Here is a 27,431-nt window from a genome sequence, read left to right as displayed (position 1 = left end):
TACTAGGTGCTTTCAGGCGCTCTATAGCAGAAATGGTCTGTCTTTTTCTCAAGAAATCACTTCATATCACAAATTCTGAAAATTATTGGTCTCATTTAATTAAAGTTATTCAAATACCATCAATAAGGCAACTCTGAGTAACTAAAAATTTCAAATCTCCCTGGTCCTTGGAAACTTCTGAACTTATCACACTCATGAGCTCTTTTTGGCAAGGTGTTCCTGATGACATTGTAAGGTTGGTTTTCTCCCTTCTGTGCTCTGGGCCATGAGAAATTGCTCATCTACCTGTGTACCTGTGTGTGATCTACCTTCTTTCAATCATGTCCAAGCATAATGTGTGCTGTTCCTTTTTGAATGTTGCAGGGTGCCTATTGCTTTCCCTTCTCCAGTACTTTTATATGGTGCGCACCAGATTTCCCACTCTTAATTTCTCCTGCTCAGTCACATGTAGAGGGATGCTAGAAGTGATTTTTTTCTTGTTGCAGGGATACTCATAGGAGTTCTTCTGTCTATATACTTAATGTACACTTTATTAAATGGCACATTTTTACATTCTTGAGGGCTTTCCAGTGATTTTTCAGTCTAATCTTAAAAATGAATGGTGATACATGTTTCTACTTTCCACAGTATTGGCAGCATTACCTCAGCTGCAGTGTTATTTACATTAGCAGCACATTTGTTTATTAATTAGAAGAACCTTTTTGAAAATACTTCTCATCTTTATTATGTTCAAAATATTCAGGTGAAATCAAATATTTACTTCAATCCTGATGATTTTTCTGTTTTTTAAGTAGGATAACGTGCTAGTTTCCAGTACAGTTTCCACAAATGTTCCAATATGCATGGAAATATTTTAATTTATACTTTGAACTGCAGTCAAATGACCTGCCTCTTTCTTTACTGTATGTTATTTATGGCTTAGATCAGGGGTCCTCAAACTATGGCCTGTGGGCTGGATACGGACCTCCAGGGTCCTCAGTCTGGCCCCCGGTTATTTACAGAACCCCCCCGCCCCCGCCAGGGGTTGGGGGGGAAACCAAGCAGCTGCAGATGACTGCCTGCCACTTCATCCGCGTGCCGGCCCCCTGTTTAAAAAGTTTGAGAACCCCTGGCTTAGATCTTTATAAAATCACAGCATCACGTATTTTAAAGAACTTTACTACTCATCTTGAGAAGAAGCCCTGAAGGACTTGGTAGGTATTAAACATTTTTGAGTACTGCTCACATTAAATATATAAAATGATTGGTGAATATAGTGTTCTCTGACTACATTGTTATGAACTAAATTTTGTATGGATAGAAAGGATGGAATGCAAGAAAACCAAGGATAATACTAGAAGTCACCATATCTCCAGTTAATTCCAAGGTGTGTATACATATACATATGTATAAATTCATTAAAATGTTTCATTTATCATGATTTTTAAAAGTATTTTATTCTTATTTCCCTCCAAACTGTGTTATTTGGTATATTATTTTGTGCTGTATGTGGGCTATATTAAAGGTGAGAAATTAAAGCCTTTTCCCTGTGACTGGGACTTTTACTATTGACTTCAACTGATTCTGAATTTCAAACTGGGTCATATTCAAAGCTTACATTACAGAAGGCCCAAGATGTGTGGACACAAGTGAATGTAAAGGAGTCAAAGGATGTTAGAGATGACAGACATTACTTCCTGTTATATTTTTGTTAAATACTTCTCAAATGCCCCTTTTTCAGACCCTCCATTTAGTACTGTGACTCAGTACAGGCTCAGTTATACAAAGCCAATATCAGAGATAGAATTAAGAGGGTTTAAGTCATATGATAATAAAGATGAGTCTGATAGAGTTGAAGTTAATAGTGTTGTCCAAAAGCAAGTATAAATCCTACTATTCTAGAGTCAGCTGAGAATTTAGTTAAAGATCTCCATGACCTACTTCATTCCTCCAGTAGGAAAATCCAGGAGACAATCAGTAAAAGATTATCTTTTTACAGGTTTCCCTAAGTCCTTAGACTCCCTTTGTGCAGAATGCTAACTACAGCTTTCAGTTGCACTGTTTTTTTCTGTACCTCAGGAGAGTAAGAAAAATTATGAATATGGTGCTTCAGCCACATCAGCATTCTGCCCTCTATCACACCTTACCCTTGGATTTACCAAGCACCCACCATAGAGTTTGGAGGGTAAGAGCAGATTTTTCTGTAGAAGGTGTTGAATCTTGTGGTTGTTTGACCCTAGCTGGATGCCAGGTGCCCACCAAAGCCACTCTATCACTCCCCTCTTCAGGGGGACAGGGGAGAGAAAATATAATGAAAGGCTCGTGGGTCAAGGTAAGGATTGATTTAAAGAATCAGTCACCAATATTTGAGTGAGCGGAGGTTATCTTTATTCGGCAGCGCTGGGTGCATGGGGGGATCGCTCCACCAAAGTCACGCACACCGAGGGAACCTTTCAGCCCCCTCTTTATACAAGTCACTCATGTCTATTCATTAACTTTCCGGGGAATTCATTAACATATCTCACACCTGGACAATTAGCACATTCCCATTCAAGGACCTAGTATATCTTCAAGTTAACAATATTAACATATCTTGTGCCTGGACAACTAGCACACTCCCTATGTCACCCATTCAAGGATTTAGTGCATCCTCAGGTCAACAATAAGAGTCTCCTCAGATAAACATGAGCACACCGTTCTTTTTCTTTAAATAAATCATATATGGCCCGTTATTAATTCCCCCCTTTTCTAACAACTATTGTAAATTCTTTTACAACTATAAAAAATCACTATGCCCTATGATCATTCTTCAACAGCACCAAACAAAACATTGAAGTAATACACATATTAGTATTCCTAAAACTATTACAATTAGTATTATAACAAAAGCATGCTTTAACCATTCCAGATTAGGTAACCACAAAGTTAATTTGTCCCATATAGCCTTAAAATTCCATGATAAATCATCTTTAGTAATTTCATGTAAAATCTGAAACCTGTTCCATATCTTCTGGAAATCTGTTTCAATTGTTTCAATTCTTTAAATAAATCATATATGGCCCATTATTCAGGATAGGGAGTGATCACTCAGTAATTACTGTCATGGGCAAGACACACATGACTTGGGGACATTAGTTTAATTTATTACCATTCAAATCAGAGCAGGATAATGAGAACTAAAAATCAAAACTTAAAAATACCTTCCCCCCACCTCTACCTTCTTCCCAGGCTCAACTTCGCTCCCAATTTCTCTACCTCCCCTCCCTGAGCAGTGCAGGGGAACAGGGAATGGGGGTTGCAGTTAGTTCATCACGTTGTCTCTGCTGCTCCTTCTTCCTCACACTCTTCCCCTGCTCCAGCATGGGGTCCCTCCCACAGGAGACAGTTCTCCATGAACTTTACCAACATGAGTCCTTCCCATGGGCTGCAGGTCTTCAAGAACTGCTCCAGCGTGGGTCCCTTCCACAGAGTGCTGTCCTTCAGGAACAGACTGCTCCAGCGTGGATCCCCTGCGTGGTCACAAGTTCTGCCAGCAAACCTGTTTCAGTGTGGGCTTCCCACAGGGTCACAGACTCCTTTGGGCATCCACCTGCTTCAGCATGGGGTCCTCCATGGGCTGCAGGTGGATATCTGCTCCACTGTGGACCTCCATGGGCTGCAGGGGACAGCCTGCCTCACAATGATCTTCACCATGGGCTGCAGGGGAATCTCTGCTCTGGCATCTGGGGCACCTCCTCCACCTCCTTCTTCACTGACCTTGGTGTCTGCAGAGTTGTTTCACATTTTCTCATTCCTCTCTCTTCTGACTGCTGCTGGTGTTGCACAGGGTGGTTTTTTTCCTTCTTAAATTTGTTATCCCAGAGGTGCTACCACCATCGCTGATTGGCTCAGCCTTGGGCAGCAACAGGTCTGTCTTGGAGCTGGCTGGCATTGGCTCCATTGGACATGGGGGAAGCTTCTGGCATCTTCTCATAGAAGCCACACCTGTAGCCCCCCCAAAAAAAACCTTTCCATGCAAACCCACTACAAATCTCTGTACTTCTGTAGAGTAGAGGTAAGATGAAATACAGTAGTTTGTTGTGAATGTGGGGAAAAGATCAGGTCCAGATTTACAGGTGATTATAATTAGCAATGAAAGTATAAGCAAATAAGTGAGAAAACTCCATCTGGAGTATTATTTCCAGGACTATACACTCACATAGGAAGGATATTATTGCCTTGGAGACTTCTTTCTATATTTCAGTAATCTAAGTTATGAAGGTAGATTTGAGACACTTGCATTTATTCTTTCTAGAAATGAGATTTTAAGTTGCTAAAAGTATATGCCCAGGATTCATCAAAATATTTTCCACAGTAAAAACAGAATGCACTTTTCAATTTAAAAAATTGTCTGCAATGTTGAGATTTGCTCTAATTTTTGATAGTCCTGGGGACTCTCGCTGCATAATATTAAATACAGTATGTATAGTGTGGGAAATAATGTGTGCAGGACAAGTTCCTTAAGACTTGACTTAAATAGACCACCTGTGGGAAAATTACTTTGGGGGGGAGGGGGGGGAATTAGAGAAAACTGAGACCTAATAGAAGCATAGTATTATAGAAAGCTTTTTAGGGTAAAATACAACTATTGCTTTCGGGTTGGTTGTCATGCACGTAATCTACTTTACCACAGCTCCCTAAGCAACACATCCTGCAATCTCAGCACATGCTGATAGGAGGGCATGTGATACCAATCAGTAACAAAAATATGTATGACTAGAGTCACTCAAGCTCCACCTAAATGCAAAGAAAATGGAGTGGTTGGTCCTGGACTGAAATAAGTCCAAAGGGAGGGGAATTGTTGTCTAAATTCCAGAATTACCACACACTGATTCAGTGTTTAGTTATGTTAAACACATCTGTGCACGAAGTTAGGTCAAATTGACCCACTCTCTACAAATGAAGGGACTTCTAATCAAGGGAGTCAGCCTTGGGAAGGATGAGTGACAAAGAGCAGATGGTGAAAAGAACACCATTATCTATGAAAGAAGCATTCAAGTGAGGAAGTTATGGCTGCAAGAGAAGACAAGCTGATAAGGTGTTGCAATCCACATATATCCACAGAAAATTAGTTGAAAGTAGGACAAAGGTAATTGTGGCAGTGGGAGATCACAACCTCCCACTCAAATAGCATCCCCGAAAGAGGGCAAAACCCTGCTTGGAGAGCATGTGTAGTTAGTGAAGAACTTCAGTAGTGCTATCTGAAGATGCACACTAATTTACGTTGGAAGCAAGAAACTTGTAACCTATCCTGTGTATGATAAATGAATATGCAATGTACTATGAAGTATAAAAAGTGGATAAATGAGGGGAGGAGTTAGGGAAGACTCCATCATTCCTTCTGGGATCAGTCAATGGGCTGAATTTGTCTTCTCCCCCCATAGGGACGCCTATTGGGTAAGAACTTTACAACTAACTCACGCTAGCTGTTATTAAGTGTATTGTTTTAAGGTTGTTTTGCAGTCAGTGTATTATCACTGGCAATCTTCGAACCTTGCTCTGTCACAAACTTGCACTTTGTATAATAAAAATCTTCAGCTGAAGTTCATTTTGTATAAGTCTCTGGAGATTTGAGTAGTTGTTATAAGGGATGTGACTCAGTGACACTGTGTAGCCAGGGTCCCTGAACAGGTTAGTGGAATCACCCTCCAATACAATGGACTTTCAAAATGCAGGTAGTGGACAGGCTGGTTGGGCACAAGGGTCTCATCTTTCTTGAGAAACTGACAAGCTGATCAAATATAAAGGGTTTGAGGAAACCCCCCTTGTTAACATAACACCACCAATATTAATGAGCAAACAGATCTTCAAGCTCATTGCTAGCACTCACTTATGAAATTTCCAATAGAATGTCAATGTATCCACTGGCAAGCAGAACTATGGCAAACAAATTCATCATGCAGCCCCCAAACGGAGGCAACAGTTGACCTCTCTGACTTGGGCTGCTGATGAATCCCCTTTCTAGTAATGGTGGGCTCTATAGTCTGTTACCATTATCAAGGCTCTATATTCTACATATTAGAAGATTAGGTGCGGAGAGGGGAAAATCAATGTGAGTAAAGTTTATTAGACTTGCACAATAGCTTGAGGGCAGAAATATAAATTAATTAATAGATTTATTGTGGAGGGAAGGTATAGATCAGTATGATAAAAGATCAGGGACAGATAAACTGAAAAGTATTCAATGAACTCATCTGGTTTCTGAATTTGTGTTCTGTTAGGAAGGAATCACAGAATCATACAGAATCCCAGAATGGTTGAGGTTGGAAGGCTGAGGTTAGATGTCATCTGGTCTGACTCCCCATCTCAAGCACAGACACCCAGAGCCAGTTGCACAGGACCATGTCCAGGATGCTTTTGAGTATCTCCAAGGAGGGAGATGCCACAACTTCTTTGAGCAATCTGTTCCAGTACTCTGTCACCCTTACAGTAAAAAAAGTGTTTCCTGATGCTCAGACAGAAGAACCTCCTGCATTTCAGTTTGTGCCTATTGCCTCATGTTCTGTCACTGGACACCACTGAAAAGAGTTTGGCTCCATAGTCTTTAAACCCTCCCTTCAGGTATGTATATACATTGACAAGATCCCGCCTGTGCCTTCTCTTCTCCAGGCTAAACAGTCCCAGCTCTGTAAGCCTTTCCTTATAGGAGAGATGCTCTAGTCCCCTCATCATCTTTGTGGCCCTGTGCTGGACTCCTTCCAGTATGTTCATGTCTCTCATACTGGGGAGCCCAGAACTGGACACAGTACTCCAGGTGTGTCCTCACCAGTACTGAGCAGAGGGTAAGAATAACCTCCTTTGACCTGCTGGCAATACTTTGTCTAATGCAGCTCAGGATACCATTACTCTTTGTGGCAAGGGCACATTGCTGGCTCATGTTCAACTTGGTGTCTACCAGGACTTTTCTGCCAAGCTGCTTTCCAGCCTCCAGCATATACTGGTATATGGGGTTGTTCCTCCCCAGGACTTTGTACTTCTCCTTGTTGAACTTCATGAGGTTCCTGTCAGCCCAAATACTTTGTTCCAGAGGGCTATGTCCATTGACATATAAATACAGGATGACAGAGTAATATAACAGGGCTATCTTAGTGAGGACTGTGCTATTTTGGCAAGAGCGTTTAAGAGGATGAAATCAGGAATCATTTCTGTTCTGGAACTAGAATTTAACAAAGAAAATTATTCTGTTGTCTTCAGATATTTTATTTGTGGAAAAAAAAAAGGGAGTGATAAACCTGTGAAGAAAAAAAATGAGGAAAACATCACAAAATCAAATGTGTATACATTCTGAGAGAGCTGGATTTCTTGCTGGCCATGTGTAATTTTCTAAAATGGAGGTTAAACAAGGGTCAAACCAACCCCAGACTCTTCTATTTAGTCTTTCTTTTTTGTAATACTCTGCAAAAAGAAGTATGGTTTGAGGGTTTGGGAGATGTTGAACTGCAGGCAGTCCCTATCAAGAAATTGCCTTGTCACAGTAAGTGGGATTAGAAGCAATGTAAATGGGTTCTCCAAAATATTTCCTCACTTTTGAGCATTTCAGCACTGGGATGAGAGCAGTGATGAAGTTAGTGGAAGAAATATAGTAAACCCATTCATTCTTGAAGATCAGTAAAAGAAAACACTGGCTGTACTCTCTGATGCATACAGTGTAAGCTTTGTAGCTTGTAGCACAAAATGTCAAGTGGTGTAACAGCAAGGAACACACCCAACACTGAGCCAGCGTATCTTCAGCAAGCTTTTATCTTTCCCTTTATTTTTTTTTGTTTGCAGGTCAAAGATTAAGTATAATTAATTGGAGGATTACCCATATGCCATGGCTAGATGGCAGATACGTGCCTTAGAAACACAGTTTTTAATTTTTGTGCAATTACTTTGAAATTATGATTCTGCCAGATCAGAGATTTTTATTTTTACACTCTCGTCAGATACAATAGAATTATACTATATACCAAGTAAACGGTAAGACTGTGAGAGCTACAGCTCAATTAATTTTCCCTGACAATAAACCCGACAGCACTCAAACCTCTGCATAAATCTTCCTCAGAGTAAGGACAGAGGACCCCTCCACGCACGCGCACACACGCGCAGCCGCACAGCAGCCCGCTGCGGCCCCTATGGAGTACAGAGCCTTTCGCGGTCCTGGCCCAGCGGAAATTCACCAGCATGTCTCATCGCTTTCGCAGAACGTTGGAAAGAACATCCCCTTCCATGCTGCCCCAGCTCGCCAGGGGCGATTACGTAAATGTCTGTTCCGCCCCCCTTACGCGCGTTGCCCCTCGCCTGGGGTGTTATGCAATACCCAGCACATAGACCTACTGTACCTTACGCAGCCCCAGCGGCACAAGGGGCGGGGTGTCTGGTCCCACTCCCCGGCAGCCTCCATTGGCCACCCCTCGAAAGTGCTTGGCGTGAATTAGGGTGTTGCTGCTGTCACTTGCAGCTGACTGACAGGCCTGCCGGGCCATGAAAATAAGTGCGTACGTGCGTTCGTGCGTAGTTCTGACCTACTAACATACATCCTTTCGTGTTGCCACACGTTCCCTCACTCGTTCTGGCTTGCTCTGCACCCGAACAAGTGGGACGCTGTTGCTTGCCCGTCCTTACCTGTCTCGCCTCGGTCAGGTACAGGGGATGCTTCGCATACCGCACCACACTGAAGGTAGGAATGCGTGCTCAGTAGCGTCCTGTGTGGGCGCCGGGGGGGGGGGGGGGGGGGGGGGGGGGCGCACGTGTGTGAGTGCAAAGCTGTTTGCTGTTTGCGTGCATGTATAACGTTTTGCTGGCGTATCGATGCCGAGGCTCGGTACCTGAAAGTAGTAGGCACAATGTGTGCATGATTATGAAAGGCCATGGTAATTTCGGTGCAGAGTTAAGGATTAGGTCATTAATTACAACCCTTTTGTGCGTTTACAAGAAAAATAGGAGTTTTGTGCCGATGGACTGTCAGAGGTCGCCAGAGAGATACCATTTTCACACGGTGTTGAGGGATGTTGTTTGTGGACAAACTGAATTAATGGTAGCAGTCTGTCCCACAGCCCCCATATTTTGCTAGGCTGTGTTTGCCTAATCCTTTTTTTGTCACTTTTGTTGCTGTTTTTCAGACTCTATGGGACCAATTGCATAATAGTTCCTGGAAATGTTGCATTATGTAACCACAGAATTTGCTGGCAGTCAGGCTAGGAAGAGGGAGCTAATTATGCAATTTTATAACCTTGCTACAAAGAAACTGGGACAATTGCGCTTAAAAATATAACAGATTTTGTTATAGTACATTTATTAAGGAAAGTAGAGAAAAGGGTAAGTGGGGAGGTAATCAGTGCTTGCTGACCGTGTGTTGTGTACCTTAAAATGAAATTTGTGTTAATCTATATTTAGCCCAATCACATCTTAGCAATTGTGGCTTCACGTGGTATTCCTGGTCTTTTCTCCAAAGCTGTGCATATAGATGTTCAAGGCCATTTGCTTGGATTTTTAACTCCATGCTTTTAGAGCCCTTTTGGCTGTATTTTTAGGAAGATATTTTACCTAAACACTAAAAAAATTCTTTGGTACTGGCTTTTACTTGTCACCCTTTTAAAAGAGGGGAACATGTAATTTAATAGAGGAATTAATTCAAGAAAATGTCAACAGCGCTGAAGAAGTGAGATGACCTGCCTGTGTCCTGACAGCTGCAGTGGGCTCCTGTGAAGAAGTAACGCCAGGCCCAGGAAGCAGAGTACCCCAGTCCCATGAAATCGGGCATTTTAGCGTTGCACACAACAAAAGCAGAAGTAGGTCAGTATGATGTTCTTGGTAGCACTAATCTTCGGTTAGCTGGTGCGTGATCACAACTGGAATGCGTGCACTGTGGGTCACGGGGAATGCTACCGAAGGGAGTATCGCAGCAGTGCTGGTATGGGGCGTGGAGGGGGTCCCGATCCCGCGTCCCGGCGGCTCCGACCGCCCCGAGCACTTGCACAACGCGGGACGCGGAGGTTGCTGTGTCCTTCTACTGGGGATGGCGGTGGGCTGGACCTTTCGAACGTCCGCGTGGCAGCGAGTGAGGGCTGAGGCCACTGCCGCGCCCCGCTGTTCTGGGGCTGGGGCAAGCACGGCGGCAGAGGCTTGCGAGGTCAGGAGGGGTGATGGTGCGGGGCTGTTTGGAACAGAGCGGGCCGGGAGCCATGCATCACTGGTCACGTAGGGGGCGCCTTGCCGCCGCGCCCCGCCCTCCCGCCCGTCTCCCCTTTGTGGGAGCGTCGGTGGGCCGCAGGGCGGGTAGCGGCGGGGCGGATGTCATGTCTGACCGCCGCTTTCAGTCGGCGAATCAGACAGAGCGAGCCCCATGGGCAGGTATCCCCTCCTACTGCCCGCTCGGCGGCCCAGGAGCACCCCCCCCTCCCGCCCCGGGATTTCGGCTGTGCCCTGCTGCCACAGATTGGGTGCCACTATAGGAAGAGTACGGCTCACAGATAGGCAGTAGAAATCACACCCCCCCCAATCTGAATATTTAAGATTTCTCCTTAAGTCACAAACAATGAAAATTGGCTATTGCTCAATTCTGTTGTTGACAAGTTATTTCAACATTTCAGTGGCAAAAACCTGTGGCTGGAAGTCCCATGTTCTGGGGTCATCTTGTGCTCTGCCCTTGACAGAAGGCTACATTTAAAGTTGTTGATGATAACTTGTATTTAAATATGTGGCAATTTGTGTACGTGTGTGCCTGCCTAAAACAATCTTCTAAGTAGACAAAATCAAAATTACTGTGTTTTTGACTAAACTCTCCAAAGTGAAAATTTAGTAGCGCAACCATGGTGGTATGTTCAATATAACTGTTGTAGGTAGTAACAGTAAAAAATATATATTTTTTTAATGGTGATATTTTTGATACCATGCTCAAACTTTTCTGCTACTTGATTGTTGGGGTCAGGTACACTTTTGCTGTAGTAAAGCTGTTTGGAGTAACTTTTTTTTAAAAAAAAAAATTTCCCTTGTCCTTATATTTGGATGATTGCACTCAGTTTCATTGTGTTCACTAGTACTTATGTAACCTACTTTGAGTCATCTTTGTTCTCAGTAAATTCAGTCCAGAACCTAGTTTAAAATATTGCTATGGACATTAGTTTTACCTTATTCATCCTTATTCAATTAAAATGTTGACTTAGGTAAGAAATTTGAATGAATAAAGCTTCAGGTTTTGGTCCAAAGACCTGATTTAATCCAACCAAATCAAGGATTACTGACTGAAGATCATTGGCATTACCAAATATATCATTATGAGTTCTCACTTTGCAGACATCTTTATTTGACTGTTGAAGTATTAACAGTTTGTAAAATTATTTGCCTTTATTTTCCATTCTTATTTTTTGTCTATTTTTAACTCATTCTCTAAAGGACTGTTAACTAGCTTTCAAAATACCCAGCTTCTTGAATTTGAGTTCAAGGCTTCAAGTTTCTTTTGGAAATTATTTATTTATTTTATAAAGGACCTGATTTGAAAAGTGTCAAAAAGCTTAGAGTCTTCCCATGAACAATAGTGTCATGACCTCTCCCACAGCTTATCTTATCCTAAGAAGGAACAGTATTTTCCATGCTTTGGCTGAAACTTGTAGAACATACGTGCATTCAATCTATTGCAATAAAAGGAATGCACAGTCTAGAAAAGATATCAGTGCTCTGTTGCTTTTTTAAATCTTTTATCTTGAAATAAAGCTCATAAATAAAATAAACCTCTAGATCGTTCTAAATTGACTTATTTTAATAGTTGTGCAAACTATGTTTATGCAATAGTTTCCTTTTCCAGACAGCAGTCTTGCTGCTGTTATAATATCACTATGATGCAATAATGTGTACAATTGAGTCTTATTACACCCATTTAAGCAATGTATCTGACTCCTTGGCTTAATTGACTCTTCTAGGTAACCTTGTCATGATTATTACAGTCAGTTATGAGATATACATGTGCTTAGGATGTGTAATGGGAAAAAAACCCACAAGTTCCTGTGGCCCATTCTATGACAAAATGACAGTTGATTTCAGTGTTAGTATTTTACAGTGTTTGGGGGGGGAAGAATTTCAGACAAGATATATGTCTAATACTGATGGTGATGACTGTCACAAATAAGATTGTGTAAACAAGGGCATACTTAGATGGGATTCAAAATGTAATAGAAAAAATGTTTCTGAAAATGCTTTGGTTTTAAAGATATACCCGAAATGGATTAGTATTGGGACCTTGTTAAATATCCTGCACTTTTTTTCTTTTTTTTCCAATTCCCATGTTGAATTGATCCATACCCAAGTTAGCATACTCTGAGACTGAATCTGGTCAAAAGATATTACATAAATCTATTTTATGTTGGAAATAAATCCTTATTTAAAAATATTTTTCCTTTTTTTGTAACTTGCCACATATTGGTGTAGCTTTCAGTTCTGTCCCCAAAGTATTTAAATAATAAACCAGGTTTTGCCATAAAGATGTCTTCACAGCAGTTAGCAGTATAGATGCCAGTCCTGCAAGATCTCCTTTTCTGATTAGAACCAAACACTTGGACTCTCAATAAAGATAATGAGTCTTTGTGTGTACAGTAGTTTTCCCCTCTGGACTATTTTGCAGGATTAGAGCTCTAAAGGTTGCTATTTATCCATTTCATTTGCAGTGAGTGGTAGAGATTAAGATTTTTTACAGTCACTGTTTATTTTATATATTTGTACTTAAGTTTTTTTATATAATAAGATGCAAGTTTAGAGCATCAGCTGGGATTTACTGACATAATTCTGCCTTTTCATATGGTTATATAAATTTAGATCAGCTGAAGGTCTGGTCCATACTTGACATTTCTAAGACTACAGTTAAAGCATGTTATTAAGGGCATTGTCCAAATGCCTCTTAAATGCTGACAGGCCTGGGGCATCAACCACCTCTCTAGGAAGCCTGTTCCAGTGTTTGAACACCCTTCTCAGTAAAGAAATGCTTCCTAATGTCAAGCCTGAACCTCCCCTGACGCAGCTTTGACCCATTCCCATGCATCCTGTCACTGGACACCAGGGAGAAGAGATCAGCACCTCCTGCTCCATCTCCCCTCCTCAGGAAGCTGTAGAGAACAATGAGGTCACCTCTCAGTCTCCTTTTCTCCAAACTAGACAAGCCCAGAGTCCTTAGCCGCTCCTCATAGGACACTCCTTCCAGCCTTTTCACCATCTTAGTTGCCCTCCTCTAGATGCATTCAAGTACCTTCACATCCTTCTTAAATTGTAGTGCCCAGAACATCACACAGTACTCAAGGTGAGGGCGCAGCAATGCTGAATACAGAGGGATAATCACCTCTCTGGACTGGCGGGTTATAACTGTTTGATGCACCCCAGAATGTGATTTGCCCTCTTGGCTGCCGGGGCACGCTGCTGACTCCTATTGAGCCTGCTGTCAACCAGTACCCCCAGATCCCTTTGTGCAGGGCTGCTCTCCAGCCACTCCTCTCCCAAATTTATAATTGTGCCTGGCGTTACTTCATACCAGGAGCAGATCCAACATTTCGACTTGTTAAATTTCATGCCATTGAAAATTGCCAAATGCTCTAATCTATCTAGATCCCTCTGCAAGGCCTCTTGTCCCTCAAGAGAGTCACCAGCACCTCCCACCTCAGTATCATTGGCAAACTTGCTAATGGTGCATTCAACTCCTGCATCCAGATCACTGATAAAAATATTGAACAGAACTGGCCCTAGAATTGAGCCCTGAGGAACATTGCTGGTGACGGGTCACCAGCCAGATGTAGCCCCATTCACTACAACACTTTGAGCCCTGCCCTTCAGCCAATTCTTCACCCAGTGCATCATGTACCTGCTCATCTCACAGTTGGACAACTTGTCCAGAAGGATGCTGTGAGGGACAATATCAAAAGCCTTCCTAAAATCCAGAAAAACTACATCCACTGCCTTCACTTCATCCACTAAGGTGACCATATCATAGAAGGATATCCAATTAGTTAGACACACTTTCCCTTTGTGAACCCATGTTGACTGTGCCTGATAATTGCATTGTCCTTTAAATGCCTTTCAGTAGTACTCAGTATGATATTCTCCATAATCTTTCCATGAAGTGAGCTTAGACTAACAGGTCTCTAGTTTCCTGGGTGTTCCCTCATGCCCTTCTTGCAAATTGGAGTAATGTTGGCTAGCTTCCAGTCAGCAGGGACCTCCCCAGGCTCCCCAGACCTTTGGTAGATGATCGAGAGGGGTCCTGCCATAACATCTGCTAGCTCCTTTGGTACTCTGGGATGAATCCCATCAGGCCCCGTGGAGTTGTGAACATTCAGCTAATACAACTAGTCCCTTACAATTTCAGTGTCCACAAATAGAAAGTCACTGTTGCCATGGTCGTGGTCCTCCGACTCGGAGGACCACTGGGCAGCCCAAGGTCTGTCATTTTAATATTAAAGGCTGATGCAAAATAAGCATTGACTGCCTCTGCTTTTTCTTAATCCCTATTAGTCAGGTGACCATCTTCAACAAGTATCGGTCCAATGTTTTCTTTAGACCAACTCTTTCTATTAACATACTTAAAAAAGCCCTTGTTAGGTATCTGACACAACGCTGGCCAGTTTCAACTCTACTTGAGCTTTGGCCTTTTGTTTCTTCTCCCTGCGTATATGAACCATGCCTCTGTTATCTTCCTGCGGAGCCTGACCTTGCTTCCAGATATCATACAATTTCTTTTTTTCTCTTTTGCTCCATGAAGAGTTTCCTGTTCAGCCAAGCTGGTCTTCTGCCCAGCTTGCTTGACTTATGACACAGTGGCATTGTCTCTGCCTGTGCTTTTAAAAGGTGGTTCTTAAAGACTGACCAGCACTCATGGGCTCCCTCAAAAACAGATCCCCTGGGTACTCTACTAAGTAGCTCCCTGAATATCTTAAAGTTTGCTCTCCTGAAGACTAGGGTAGCAACTCTGCTGTCCTTTTTTCTCATTACAGTGAAAATTTTAAATTCAGCCATTTTGTGATCACTGTGGTCAAGACAGCCACCTACCATCACACCTCCCACGAGTCCTTCTCTATTCACAAACAACAAGTCTAGGAGGGCATCTTTCCTAGTTGGCTCACTGAATACTTATGATAAGAAGTTATCTTCCACAAACTTGAAGAATTTCCCAGACTTGCTTATCACAGCAGTATGGTATTCCCAAGTTGATGTCTGGGAAGTTGAAATCTCCCATAAGGACAAGGGCTTCTGTTCCTGAAATTTCTCCTAATTGCCTATAGCATAACTCATCAGTACTATCATCCTGACTGGGCGATCAATAGTAGACTCCCGCTACATCTCCTTTGTTTTCCATTCCCCTAATCCTCACCAAGAGGCTCTCAACCACATCATCCCTATCTGTAAGAGCTGTACAGCCAAACTTCTCACTTGTATACAGAATTCATCTCCTCCACCTTGTCTGCCCTGCCTATCCTTCCTGAACAGGCTCTAGCCCTCCACCCCAGCACTCCATCATGAGGCTCCTTCCACCAAGTCTCCCTAATACCAATGATATCGTAGCTCTGGGAGGTGACTAATGCTTCAAGCTCATCCTGTTTGTTTCTCATTCTGCGTGTGTTGGTGTACAAGTGTTTCGGATACACTCCTGAGCCCTCCATGCTCCCTGGAACAGTGTAAATGTTCTCATTAGCATTGGCGCCCTCAGGTTGTTCCATGTCAACCCTTGACTTACCTGCTGCAATCCTGTTGGTATCCCCTTCCCCCATGGATTCTAGTTTAAAGCCCTATCAAACAGTCCTGCCAGCTTATGCTCAAAGATGTTTTTTCCCTATCAAGACAGTTGGATCACATCAGGGCTCAGGATATCATGTCCCTTGAAGGCTCTTCCATGGTTTAAAAACCCAAACTTTTGGCGCAGGTACCAGTCCTGGAGCCCCAGGTGCTGATATCCTGGGTATACCTGTTTCTTCCAAAGTCTCCCTCCATTATTGGGGGTACTGAGGAAAACACTACCTGTGCTTTTGAAGTTTTTAGCATTCTTCCCAGGGCTCTGAAGTCTCTTGATTGACCTCAGACTTTTTATTGCAACATCATTTGTACCCGTGTGAAAGAGTTCAATAATAGAAAGCTGCCTGTCAGAGTAATTAACATTTTTATTTTGTATTTTTGTTTTGTTGCCCTTAATTAGGGGAAAACAATAAAATAAAACAATAACACAAAATAATGAATTTCAGTATTTGAAATTAGAGATACTGAGATTTTATTTGCAGAACATTGTTACTATTAAGTTATTGCTTTATGCAGTCTAGGTTTTCCTGCTGTTAAGTGATTTGATATTTAAGTAAAATGTCATGATATATATTTATAATTAAAACTCAGAGAAGCAAAGGTAATTTATATATTACTTTATATAAATATTTAATGTTTTTCTTGGCTTTGGACAAAATGAACAGATCTGATAGAATTATACTAACTTTCTAAGCAAGCTAAAGAAAATATTGGTTGAATTTGCACCCATTAACCTTGACTGACCTTTCTGAGGAACAGCTATTTTTAATATGTTTAGGTCTCTCTAAGTAATAAATTTGCTTTTGTAATTTGTGTATTTTACCTTTGCGAAAAAAACTAATGAGTTAATTTGTAGTTATTAAGATAAACAGTAACTTAACTAATTTTCCTAACAATGAAAATATTTTATATAAATTACATATGACATCAGCTTTCTGGATACAACTTGGAGTTGGGTAATATGAAAGTGCAGTAGTATTCCAAGTGCCATGATGAGCTTTTTTTATTATATATATATTTTATTGAAAAATGTCTTAATAAATTAATGATTCTTGATGTTTGCATAAATTATATTGTATAGACACCTACCATGATTTTCTTTCCATAAGACAAAAAAATCAACATTTTATCAAAAATGCTTCATCTTCAGTATGAAGCATCATCATCAGTATTCCACTGATCTAATTACATGTTGATCCTGGAGCCATAAACACTTAAAATGCCTATGAAGTTGTAAGAAAAGGGAACCCTAATGCAGGAGTAATAGTTCTGTATTTCTCCATGTTGTTGTAATGGATTCAGCAGTAATTGGTGGTAACATTACTATTGTAAAGTTTGGTTCCTTCTTTGACCTTGGATAATCTATAATAGCATAACATCCAGTTACCCAGCTGTTATGGTTTAACCCTGGCTGGCAACCAAGCACCATGCAGTCGCTTGCTCACTCCCTCCCACCCAGAGGGATGGGAAGGAGGATTGGGAAGGAATGTAAAACTCAGTGGCTGAGATAAGAACAATTTAATAAGCAAAGCAAAAGCTACGCACACAAGCAAAGCATAGCAAGGAATTGATTCACCACTTCCAATGGGCAGGCGAGTGTTCGGCCATCCCCAGGAAAGCAGGGCTCCATCTCAGACATAACAGTTATTCAGGAAGACAAACACCATAATGCCAAATGTCCCCCCTTTCCTTCTTCTTCCCCCGGTTTATATACTCAGCATGATGTCATATGGTATGGAATACCTCTTTGGCTAGCTTGGGTCACCTGTCCTGGCTGTGTCCCCTCCCAATGTCCTGTGCCCCTCCAGCCCTCTCGCTGGCAGGGCCCAAGAAACTGAAAAGTCCTTTATTTAGTATAAATGTCACCCAGCAACAACTAAAAACATCAGTGCATTATCAACATTGTTCTCACATCATAGCCAAAACACAGCACTGTACTAGCTACTAAGAAGAAAATGACACCAGAATCCAGGACACCAGTGTTTCCAGAAAGTCCAAACTTCATTTGCTCCCCATTGCCTAGACTCTCTTACCCATAAATCTCTAGGGATAATATCACTATTCCAGTGGAGTTGACATCATTTTTTTTTTTCAGCAGGAGCAGAATTTCACTGGAGATGAACATAGATGTAAGCAAGAAAGAGTATGTTGGATGATTGCAGTAGAGGTTGGTTTGGGCTTTGGAGCTAACATCCTCAGTTAAAGAGGGTTTCTTAATTATTATAGACCTGAAAGGTGCAATATTTCATGATATACTTTTTGTCTATGAAAAGCAGTAATGGTAGAGTACCTCCAAAATGTTTAAGCATTGTTTAGTTAGGCTGTGTATCCATCAACTAAAATTAAACTAAATTTCCTCCCCTGTATGTGCATAATAATATTTCTGTATCTCATAAAAGTCTTGAGGTAGTTAGTAAATGTTTTAAAAATGCTTTGTAGATAGAAAGTACAAAATATATACTTCAGTTTTTCATATTACAGAGTACAAACTAGTCATGTTTGGGTATCTATGAGTAGGTTCTATATCAGCCCTGGTATGTGAACAATTTTTTAAATTACGTAACCTTTGACAGAATGCTAGCAATAATATAATTAAAGATACCTATGTGGAACATGAAAAACAACAACTTGAAATATGTGCAGTCATATCATTGTGAGCTTTTGTTGTTTTTTGGCACTTTGCTACATAGTAGTTTGAGCTGTTTATTAACAAGACAGTGATAAGTGCATAGTTCTTCTTTAAAATGGGAAGTGAAAAAGTGAAAAGTGCATTTACTTTCCTTTTTTTTTTAAGGACTGAGGTAAATTTTGTAGACACAGCTTTACAAAAGTGAAGTTTCTTTGAAAGCATCTGACTGCTTGAAATGGGATTTAATTTAGTTTTGTAGAATTGCTATCAAAACATTAGAGCAACAGAATTAAATAATTTAGATATCTCATTACAAAATACATTCTGAAAAATTAAGCTCGGAGATAATGTGAATTGTTTTGATAAATACAAATAATAATATGCTGTTACTCTGGAGAAACATGTGTATGTGTGGACACCTATGTGTGTATTGTAAAGCAGAACTGACAAATTACAAAGAACAGAGGCAAGATTGAAGGACTGGGTTACAACCCTTTGACAGATTTCAAGTATTATGATCTGAATATGCAAGTCTCCAGGGTCAAATTCTTAATGTACTATTTTAACATGGATAAATTAAATTTTCCTTATTTCTGCATATGTAATTTCTTGCTTAAATAGTATGAATTCTATGGAATCTATTTGGATCTGGGATTGTGTCCTGCTTCTATTGAAGCCAATGGCAAAATTGCTGTGGGAGCATGACTGGATCTGTAATTGATAGGGTCGAGTGTTATTAGACTGTTACATTGGCACTCAATGTCATTAACATCAAGCAACAACAACAACAAAATCTTTAATAATTACTAATGTAAAATGAAATGTTGCTTTTATAATACTTTATGAGGGAGTGATAAAACAATTGAAAAATTAATCATAAGGGAAAATATAGGAATTTGAAATATAATCAGAGGAATCATTACAGTTAATTCATTTACATGTGAATACTGATGTTTTCCAGTGGAATTATAAAATGCAAGTGAAGTGAAATGGCCATTTTTATTGAAGACATTTTACCATTATCATCAGATGGAATTTAATTTGTTTACAGACTCAGTATTGGGCTGATCCATGTGGAGAGCTATTAACAAACTAAGGCTTTGAGTCCTGTTCGTAAAGCAGCAATTTCAGTTACCGTGATAAAAGTATTCAGGAAATATATGGAAATAACTAGAGCTTTATTATTGTTTTGTTAGCTGACTAAAGCAATGGCATTAGAACTACATACATTACATAAATATCAAACCAGTATGACTGACATAAAACATGTGGCTTACATTTTTGTCTTGACTACTTTACTGATGTACTCTGGCTGAAAGCAGAGTTGAATGCTGCATGAAAACCCACCATTGTTTTGATACTCACTTATTTGCTGTAGACTTACAAGCTTACACTACATTCATTCACACACATTTTTATATATATATATATATATAAAAAAAATAAATTTATAGGGTACAAAAGCAGTAGTTAAATGTTGAATAACTTTATGGATAACTGTTATTTTAAGACAATAGAAAGCACTCTAGCTTCTCTAAATCAGTTTATTTTTATTCTGCAGAGGACCCAAATATATAGCATTTCCAAATCATGCACCACAGCTTTTTTCTGAAGAGATGTTTTAATTTGGAAGGACAAGATACTTTCCACTGCTGCTCATCAACGTCTGATATTCCACAGTGTTAAGTGCTAGGTTTAAATTAGTCAGTGATATTATGGAAAGTTCTATGACATTATTTTCAGATCAGAATTCAAATATATAATTGTTTTTATTAATTTCCCTTGGATCATATTATATTTGTTTTGGAAGCAAATCTGCTACCTAGGTATCGTAAAGCTTGGAATATCAGTTGTTTCAGTGTCAAGCTTCCTTCATATTGCAGCAGGTTTAATGAATCAAATGCATGCTAGTCTAAGCTTTTTATTGAAAGTTACTTTTGAATGTCCCAAACCAGCAATTCCTAAACAGTAATCAAATTCTCTATTTATTGAAGGTTATTTAGAAGATTCTCATCACCTCTGCCAAGAAAACTGATCTAGACATTTCTGTTTGAGAATATGAAGCAAAAGGAAGAATATGTGTGGATTTCAAAGTACTGTATTAAGTTGTGGTATGAGAAGTACTGGGGAAATAGTTTGCTCTGATGCTCATTGTAGATCTATTACAAATTGTTTCTGATGCAGCTGAGAAAAATGCAGACCCTTAAAAAGGAACATGGACCTGTTGACACAAGTAGCAATGTGGACAAAGTCATGGTACTTAAGTCTACTTCAGCAGAAGTGTCTGAAGAATTGTCTACAAATGAAGAGATACTTCTCACTGAAGCAAGTAGTGGAAAAAGCAAATCTTCGGCTTGCCGGAGAAAGCGAAAATTCATTCCAGATGAAAAGAAAGATGCTATGTATTGGGAGAAAAGGCGGAAAAATAATGAAGCTGCTAAAAGATCTCGTGAAAAACGACGACTGAATGACCTTGTCTTAGAAAACAAACTAATTGCACTGGGAGAGGAGAATGCCACTTTGAAGGCAGAGTTGCTTGCTTTGAAGCTGAAGTTTGGTTTAATTACTTCTGCAGCCTATGCCCAAGAGATACAGAAACTCAGTAGCTCAACAGCTGTGTATTTTCAAGATTATCAGAGTTCCAAATCAAATATTAACTCATTTGTGGATGAACATGAACCATCTATAGTTGATAGCAGTTGTATTTCTGTTATTAAACATTCTCCTCAAAGCTCTATGTCTGATATGTCTGAAATATCATCAGTAGAGCATACTCAATCCAGTTGTATGCAAAACAACTGCAGAAGTCCTGAAAAGAAGTTCCAAATTATAAAACAAGAGCCCATGGAATTAGAGAGAGAGCCAAGAGATGACAGAAGTTCACATAAAGCATCCATATATTCACACTACGTGGGAACTACCTTTAACATGTACTTACCTTCTCCTCTGTTTCAAGTCAAGAGGTCCTCCAGTAATTCCCCCAGAACTTCAGAAACTGATGACGCTGCAGTTGGAAAGTCATCTGATGGAGAAGATGAGCAGCAGGTTCCTAAGGGTCCAATCCATTCCCCAGTTGAACATAAAAATATTTGTGCAACAGTTAAAGTTCCAGAAGTGAATTCTTCAGCTTTGCCTCACAAGCTTCGAATTAAAGCCAAAGCCATGCAAGTTAAAGTGGAAGCAGTAGATAATGACTATGATGCTGCACAAAAACTATCATCACCTATTGATATGTCATCAAAAAGACATGTTGAGCTTGAAACACACACTGCACAAGAATTGGTGCATTCTTCTTGCACTCCTTTCTCAGTTCAAGTGACTAATATCCAAGACTGGCCTCTCAAACCAGAACTCTGGCATCAAAAGGAACTCAATGTAAGAATTCAGAGTGGTTGCAAAACTGAAGTTGTTGAAATAAAAGACAGTATCTTTAATGTTTCTGAGTCAGAGAACCTGTATTTGAAGCTGGGCATAGCAAACTTATCTGCAGAGGTTGCTTCCCTTAAAAGACTTATAAATACACAACAAATCTCTACACCAGACTCTGGTTAAGTTACTACTGAATAAAGGCTTATTTTTGTTTTTTAAAAACAATGTAATTTGCAGTAGATCAATATGTTTTGTATTATGCTGACTTATCACTGGACTTGTGATGTTATTTCACTGTATTGTTCACAGTGTCTGGTGTCTGTGCACAATTATGGAGACTAGGATGTGTTATGATCATTATGCCTTGTGTATAGTCAAGTAGCTGGTACAAAGGCTATATATAGTGAACTTTGTTTTCTTTTTTTTCTTCTAAAGTGTGCAAGTTACCAGTTACAATAAAATATTGGTGATAAACACAAAACATCTATTCCGGTTCAATTGATTTTTATGAACTTGTAAAGATGTTGTTAATTAAATATTTAAAAAGGCTTGTTTCTTACACTGTGCTCAACTTATATGTTTGGGTATTGTTGACGCAGAAGGCTTGGACACAACTTATACGACCAATGTGATCAAGTTAGTGCCACTTTATTAAGGGATACACAGCAATTTATACTCTACAGATGCTATTAATAGACCCACACCAATTTATACCCCCAGCTAAAAATACACACGCTACGCATGCTTTGTTATGTACAAGGTGATAGGTTAAAACTACTCGTTCACACGCTTCCACCTCCCCTATGATTGGTCCCGGTGTGGTGCCCACACACTGCGACCCCCTTGTGCAGGCATCCTGTTTTTTCTCATCTTTCTGTCCAACTCTCTTATCTCTCTGTGAATACACAGTTTCTTTGTCTCCCTTGGCCTTGCATATGTCCTTCACAACACCTGCAGCTTGTTAGAGCTGCAGCCAACTCGGTCTGCTATTACAACAAAGTTACTTGGTCTGGATTGCTCCTAATATATCTGTTGTCTTCCAGCCACTCCACAGGGTTTTACAGCCAAACTTACACATATTTTAAATTTTATTTTTTTTCCTTAAGATGTCTTTTAGAAGACAATTGAAATAAAGTAGACATTTATAAATGAAACAGTATCCAATTCATAGCCTTAGCTTTCTTTAACTTACTTCTTAGTATGAATTAACCAAAAGTCACACAAATTCTACCACAGTAATTGTAATATCAAGGAACTTTTTCTCCTGTCTCAAATGAGAGAGAGGGTATCGGGTTTGCTGAATGGCTTACTATAACAAACTTTTTTCAGTATTATAACTTTGTGGTTTAGATGAAATTAGTTGTGTTGGACTTGTGCATCTTCAAGTTTTAAGACCCTTGAAGTGACAGAATTGGACAATGTTATCTTTGCCCAAGGGCTGTGCTTATGCCTGTACAGGCATGGACAGAAGTATGGTCAAAGGCTACTGGATCTGTAAACTCCGAGCTTAACTTGGCAAAATCTATATAAGGACAGGCAATAGTAAGTAGCAGCATTAGAAGAGATAATCTGCTATTTCAGCTCCCACTGTGGGGCATAACAGAATTGTAAGTATGAAATAAGGCTTACAGCTAATATGGCTTTGGTTTTAATGGCTTAGTTAACCGAACTGGAATACCCTGGCTGACTACAAGGCATTTTGCCAGGAATTCTTAAATATAAAACAGAATATGTGAAGAACAATCCAGATAGTACTAGCCCCTTAAAATTTGCATAGACAAGAACTTCTTCATATGATGACTGGACAAGGTTTTAGTGTTCTTGTCTGAGAAGAGCCATTAGAGCATGGAGATTGTATTGCATCATACCTCCTTGGCTGGGCTTACCAAAGTCTTTCATTTAAAAAATAATTTATAAATAGAACATAGATTTGGCAGAAGTCCTTCTCAAGATAATTCCCCATTTACTTCCCCAAGTACTAATAAATCAGATTAACAAATAAGTACTTTCTGAAAAAGTTCTTTATGGAAATGTTCCTTTATAAATAATGGAAATTAATGGACTTAAAATACTGACTAAGAAAACAGAATGGAGTTAGTGATTTTTAATTTCATACTTGACTAGAGTGAGAGGAAATTTGTCAATTCATTTTTTGGAATGTCTGAGTCTCTTCTGATAGCTCTGAAGTTTGGTCCAGCAACCAGGACAATGGCAAAACTCCCTGATGTCAGCAAGGCCAGGATTTTATTCTATAATTTTTCCAGGCACTGATGATTCACAGTTACATTCTGGGTGGACCTTGGCACAGAAATCACTGGTATAATTTGAATTTTTTGAGCCTTTTAATTGTTGAGCTGTATTTATGACATTGAAAGTTAATAACACAGAGAGATTCCTTTCTCAAAAATTGCCTGTTATTCTTTTCTCATGCCTTAATGATACAATAGACCCCATAGTCAGGCTCTATATAGATTTTGTAATTAATATAGATGACATCTCAGTGTTACTGAAAATAAGATTATTGCTAGAAAAAATAAATAAATACATTGAATGACAGGGATATGGGACACCAAGCAGTGATTGCTACTGGCTTTTTGCTTGCTAAATATCTTCTGTAAGTAAGCACAAAATTCTTTATATATTTTGTATATTATTTATCACATGTAATGTGTTCAGGGAGAGGACTTAAAAATCTCAGTGTTGCTATGTGTATAAGCCTAGATCTATTGTGTTTTGGGTTTTTTTTCAATTTATTGTTACTTGTTGTTTGTCATAACAGAAGATTATTATCCTTTTAGCTCATATTTTCCACTATTTTGTGTATTTCTTTTAAGCAATTAATACTTAAAAGCAATGGTGTAGTTAATTTGTTGAAGGGTGTCATTGCAAGTACATACTAGAACTATAGTGACTAAAAAATGTCTTTAGGGTATGCTTTCAAATGAGAATGTTAGGAAAAGTCATATATGGAAACTGGAAACCCCATTGATTTATCAATACAGAAATTATAATTTTTCATGGGAACATAGGAATTATCATGCCAGATAAGTTTGATTAATCCTGAATCTTGCCTCTGATAATTGTTAGTATGAATGGCTTTACAGAAAATTTTAAGAAAGCCCATGGAAAATAACTGTTGATTAACAAGGTAAGTTTTTTCCTAGTGACATCAGGTAGTGGTTGATTGATACTGTGAAGTGTGTGTCAGTCCCTCTTTTAAATCTGCCTAACTTCATTATTTATATATACAGTAATATATTTTCATGTTTAATCAGCATCTATATCTTTGTAGATATAAAAATTGAATATAGATATGCTTTTCTGAATATCTTGAAACTTCTGCCTTCAGTAAAGCTTATGTATTGCACAGGATAGTGATATATTTAAATCTTATTAGCATTATTCTATATAGCCAAATATTCCCTCATTCATGAATAGGAGATGGGTAAATGGCAATACCTGATTTATCTTCTCTTACTATTTTGTATGTTTTCACGATGGCCCTTATGTCAATGTGAGTGGTTCATGAGAATACATAGTGTTCATTTTCTGTAGAACTTAACAGAAATGTACAATTGCACCATAAACACATTTCTGAAGTTATATTAAAATACCAAATTCTAAAAATCTTTTCTACTTGCTAGTATACAAATATGCTTTTGAAAATAGGTGATGTACATTTAATTTAGCAGAAAACCCACAGAGAATATAATTAAAATATGGCCTTTATTAACACCATATTGTTTTTAAAATACTTTTACAGTTTATTGCACAATATAAGCTTGGTAACTACAAGAATACAGCAAAATATTTTTTAGTATTTATTGCATGAGAATGAGTAGCACATATTGTTACATTTCAGAATGCCAAGTTTAAAGTTAAAAATACTAGGCCAAATCCTGAGGTCTTTAACTTAGTGTCAGATTCTACTTTCCTTATTCAAGGGAACTTTTTAATGAGTGGAATAAGGGATTTACTCAAACTGAGTAGTATTGCCAGGACATAATCTTTACTGTTCACTCATGCCACATAGTTCTACATTCTAAGGCTAAGTCTCTTGTGACACAATAGTGATATGTGAGTCAATATTACTGGAGTTACAGAGAACTTACTCATGTAGAAAAAGAAGGCAGCCAGGTCTTAAACTATTATTTATTCTATGTCAGCTCTAAAAAGGCTGGGTGAATTATGAGCAAAAGCTCAAAGTAAAAGCATAGTGTTTATTTGCTTGAAAGAGAAAGCAGCAGAAGACATTTACTCTTATAACTCCAAATACTGCAGGAATGCATCTACACTTTTTATGATTCTGCCAGCTATTATCTGCATGCCAATCCTAATGTATGAAGAAGAGTTGTGGTAATTCCTCCTCCTCATCTCTCTTTTTTAAACACTATGGAGCTCCACAAGATTACAAGACCAAATGCAGGACCTGCAATTCTGCTATGATTTTCTGTGGGTTTTCATCTCCTGTAAGCATCTTTCTTGCCTTTGCTACATCTGAGAGATCTGATCTGAGAAAACCTGCATCAGACCAAGAGGTTCTGGGGAAACTACATGTGCATCTAATACTATTGACATTCAGGTGCCATGGTCCATTTTTCCTCCTCTCTCTCCCCCACCACCCACCCCCAAATATATACACAATTTAAAATGTCTGATAGCTATTATACTTTTCCATACTATTCAGATTCTTGGACGTGCAAATGGCTGAATGAGGCATCTAAATAATTTACACATGTAAAAACCTAAACTTATCTTGATATCTCTACGTGCCAGAGTCAGCATCCATTATATCTACATTTCTGAGACATGACATTAAACCTCTGTCTCTTTCTAACAATTTGGACCTCTGAAAATTCTGTATAGTATATAAATACACTGAGAATATAATGCATTGATTTCCACAGGATTTGTGTTATGTGGCCCTGAAAGCTAGGATGGTAATGGTATGTATATCAATCAGAAAATACTAAAGCAGGGGTCCTCAAACTACGGCCCGCGGGCCGGATACGGCCCCCCAAGATCCTCAATCCGGCCTCCGGTATTTACAGAACGCCCCCGCCCCCCCCCCCCCCTCCGCCGGGGGTTGGGGGCGGAAACCAAGCAGCCGCAGATGACTTCCTGCCACTTCATCCGCGCGCCGGCCCCCTATTTAAAAAGTTTAAGGACCCCTGTACTAAAGCATAATACTATATCATATAAAAGAGATGAAAAGATGATAAAATGTGATGAGAACCATTGTAGCAGAACAGTGTTCCTTTCTCTGGGCTCTGTTCTCATTAATGATTTAGAAACACTAGAGTGATTTTGGAGGAGAGCAAAAGTAAAATAATCAACTGTCAAGGGTTGATCCATGAATTAAAAGTACACATTTAACCAGTCCCAAATATACGCATCAACATCACGTGTACCTAACAACATACATGTGTCATGGTCTAACGCCAGCCAGCAACTAAGTACCATGCAGCTGCTCTCTTCTCCCCCCCACCCCCAGTGGGATGAGGAGGAGAATCGGAAAAAAGGTAAAACCCATGGGTTGAGATAAGTACAGTTTAATAATTGAAATAAAGCAAAATATAATAATAATAATAATAATAGAAATAATAATTGTAATTGTAATAATAATAATTGTAATGAAAAGGGAGATAACAAAAAGAAAGATAAACAAAAC

At 39.4% G+C, this 27,431-nt stretch overlaps 1 protein-coding gene and 1 long non-coding RNA gene across 4 annotated transcripts; one reads left to right on the top strand and one right to left on the bottom strand.

Annotated features, from left to right (window-relative positions):
• Window positions 1–7,299: 7,299 nt before the first annotated feature.
• On the bottom strand, window positions 7,300–26,902 carry LOC119140770. The gene is made up of 3 exons (XR_005101706.1): window positions 26,731–26,902; window positions 26,256–26,257; window positions 7,300–7,311 (listed from the first exon to the last, which is right to left on the bottom strand). It is a non-coding gene; the product is annotated as an uncharacterized LOC119140770 (long non-coding RNA).
• On the top strand, window positions 8,378–22,194 carry LOC119140754 (nuclear factor interleukin-3-regulated protein-like). 3 transcript variants are annotated; one of them, XM_037372329.1, is made up of 3 exons: window positions 8,378–8,677; window positions 17,858–17,929; window positions 20,386–22,194. In XM_037372329.1, the coding sequence occupies exon 3, from the start codon at window positions 20,570–20,572 to the stop codon at window positions 21,941–21,943; it is 1,374 nt and encodes a 457-aa protein (XP_037228226.1). In that variant the 5' UTR covers window positions 8,378–8,677; window positions 17,858–17,929; window positions 20,386–20,569; the 3' UTR covers window positions 21,944–22,194. The 3 variants fall into 3 exon arrangements, with proteins under 3 accessions (XP_037228226.1, XP_037228224.1, XP_037228225.1); XM_037372327.1 differs by lacking the exon at window positions 17,858–17,929 and adding an exon at window positions 9,649–9,792; XM_037372328.1 differs by lacking the exon at window positions 17,858–17,929.
• Window positions 26,903–27,431: the final 529 nt, after the last annotated feature.

The sequence above is a fragment of the Falco rusticolus genome, chromosome W, assembly GCF_015220075.1.
Source record: "Falco rusticolus isolate bFalRus1 chromosome W, bFalRus1.pri, whole genome shotgun sequence".
Lineage (NCBI taxonomy): Eukaryota > Metazoa > Chordata > Aves > Falconiformes > Falconidae > Falco > Falco rusticolus.
Note: the sequence above shows the minus strand (reverse complement) of the source record. Positions and strands in the feature narration are given on the sequence as shown.

What these genes read in the sequence shown, in the direction of transcription:
- LOC119140754 (XM_037372328.1), top strand. Translation starts at nt 20,570, where the DNA reads ATGCAGCTGAGAAAAATGCAGACCCTTAAAAAGGAACATGGACCTGTT.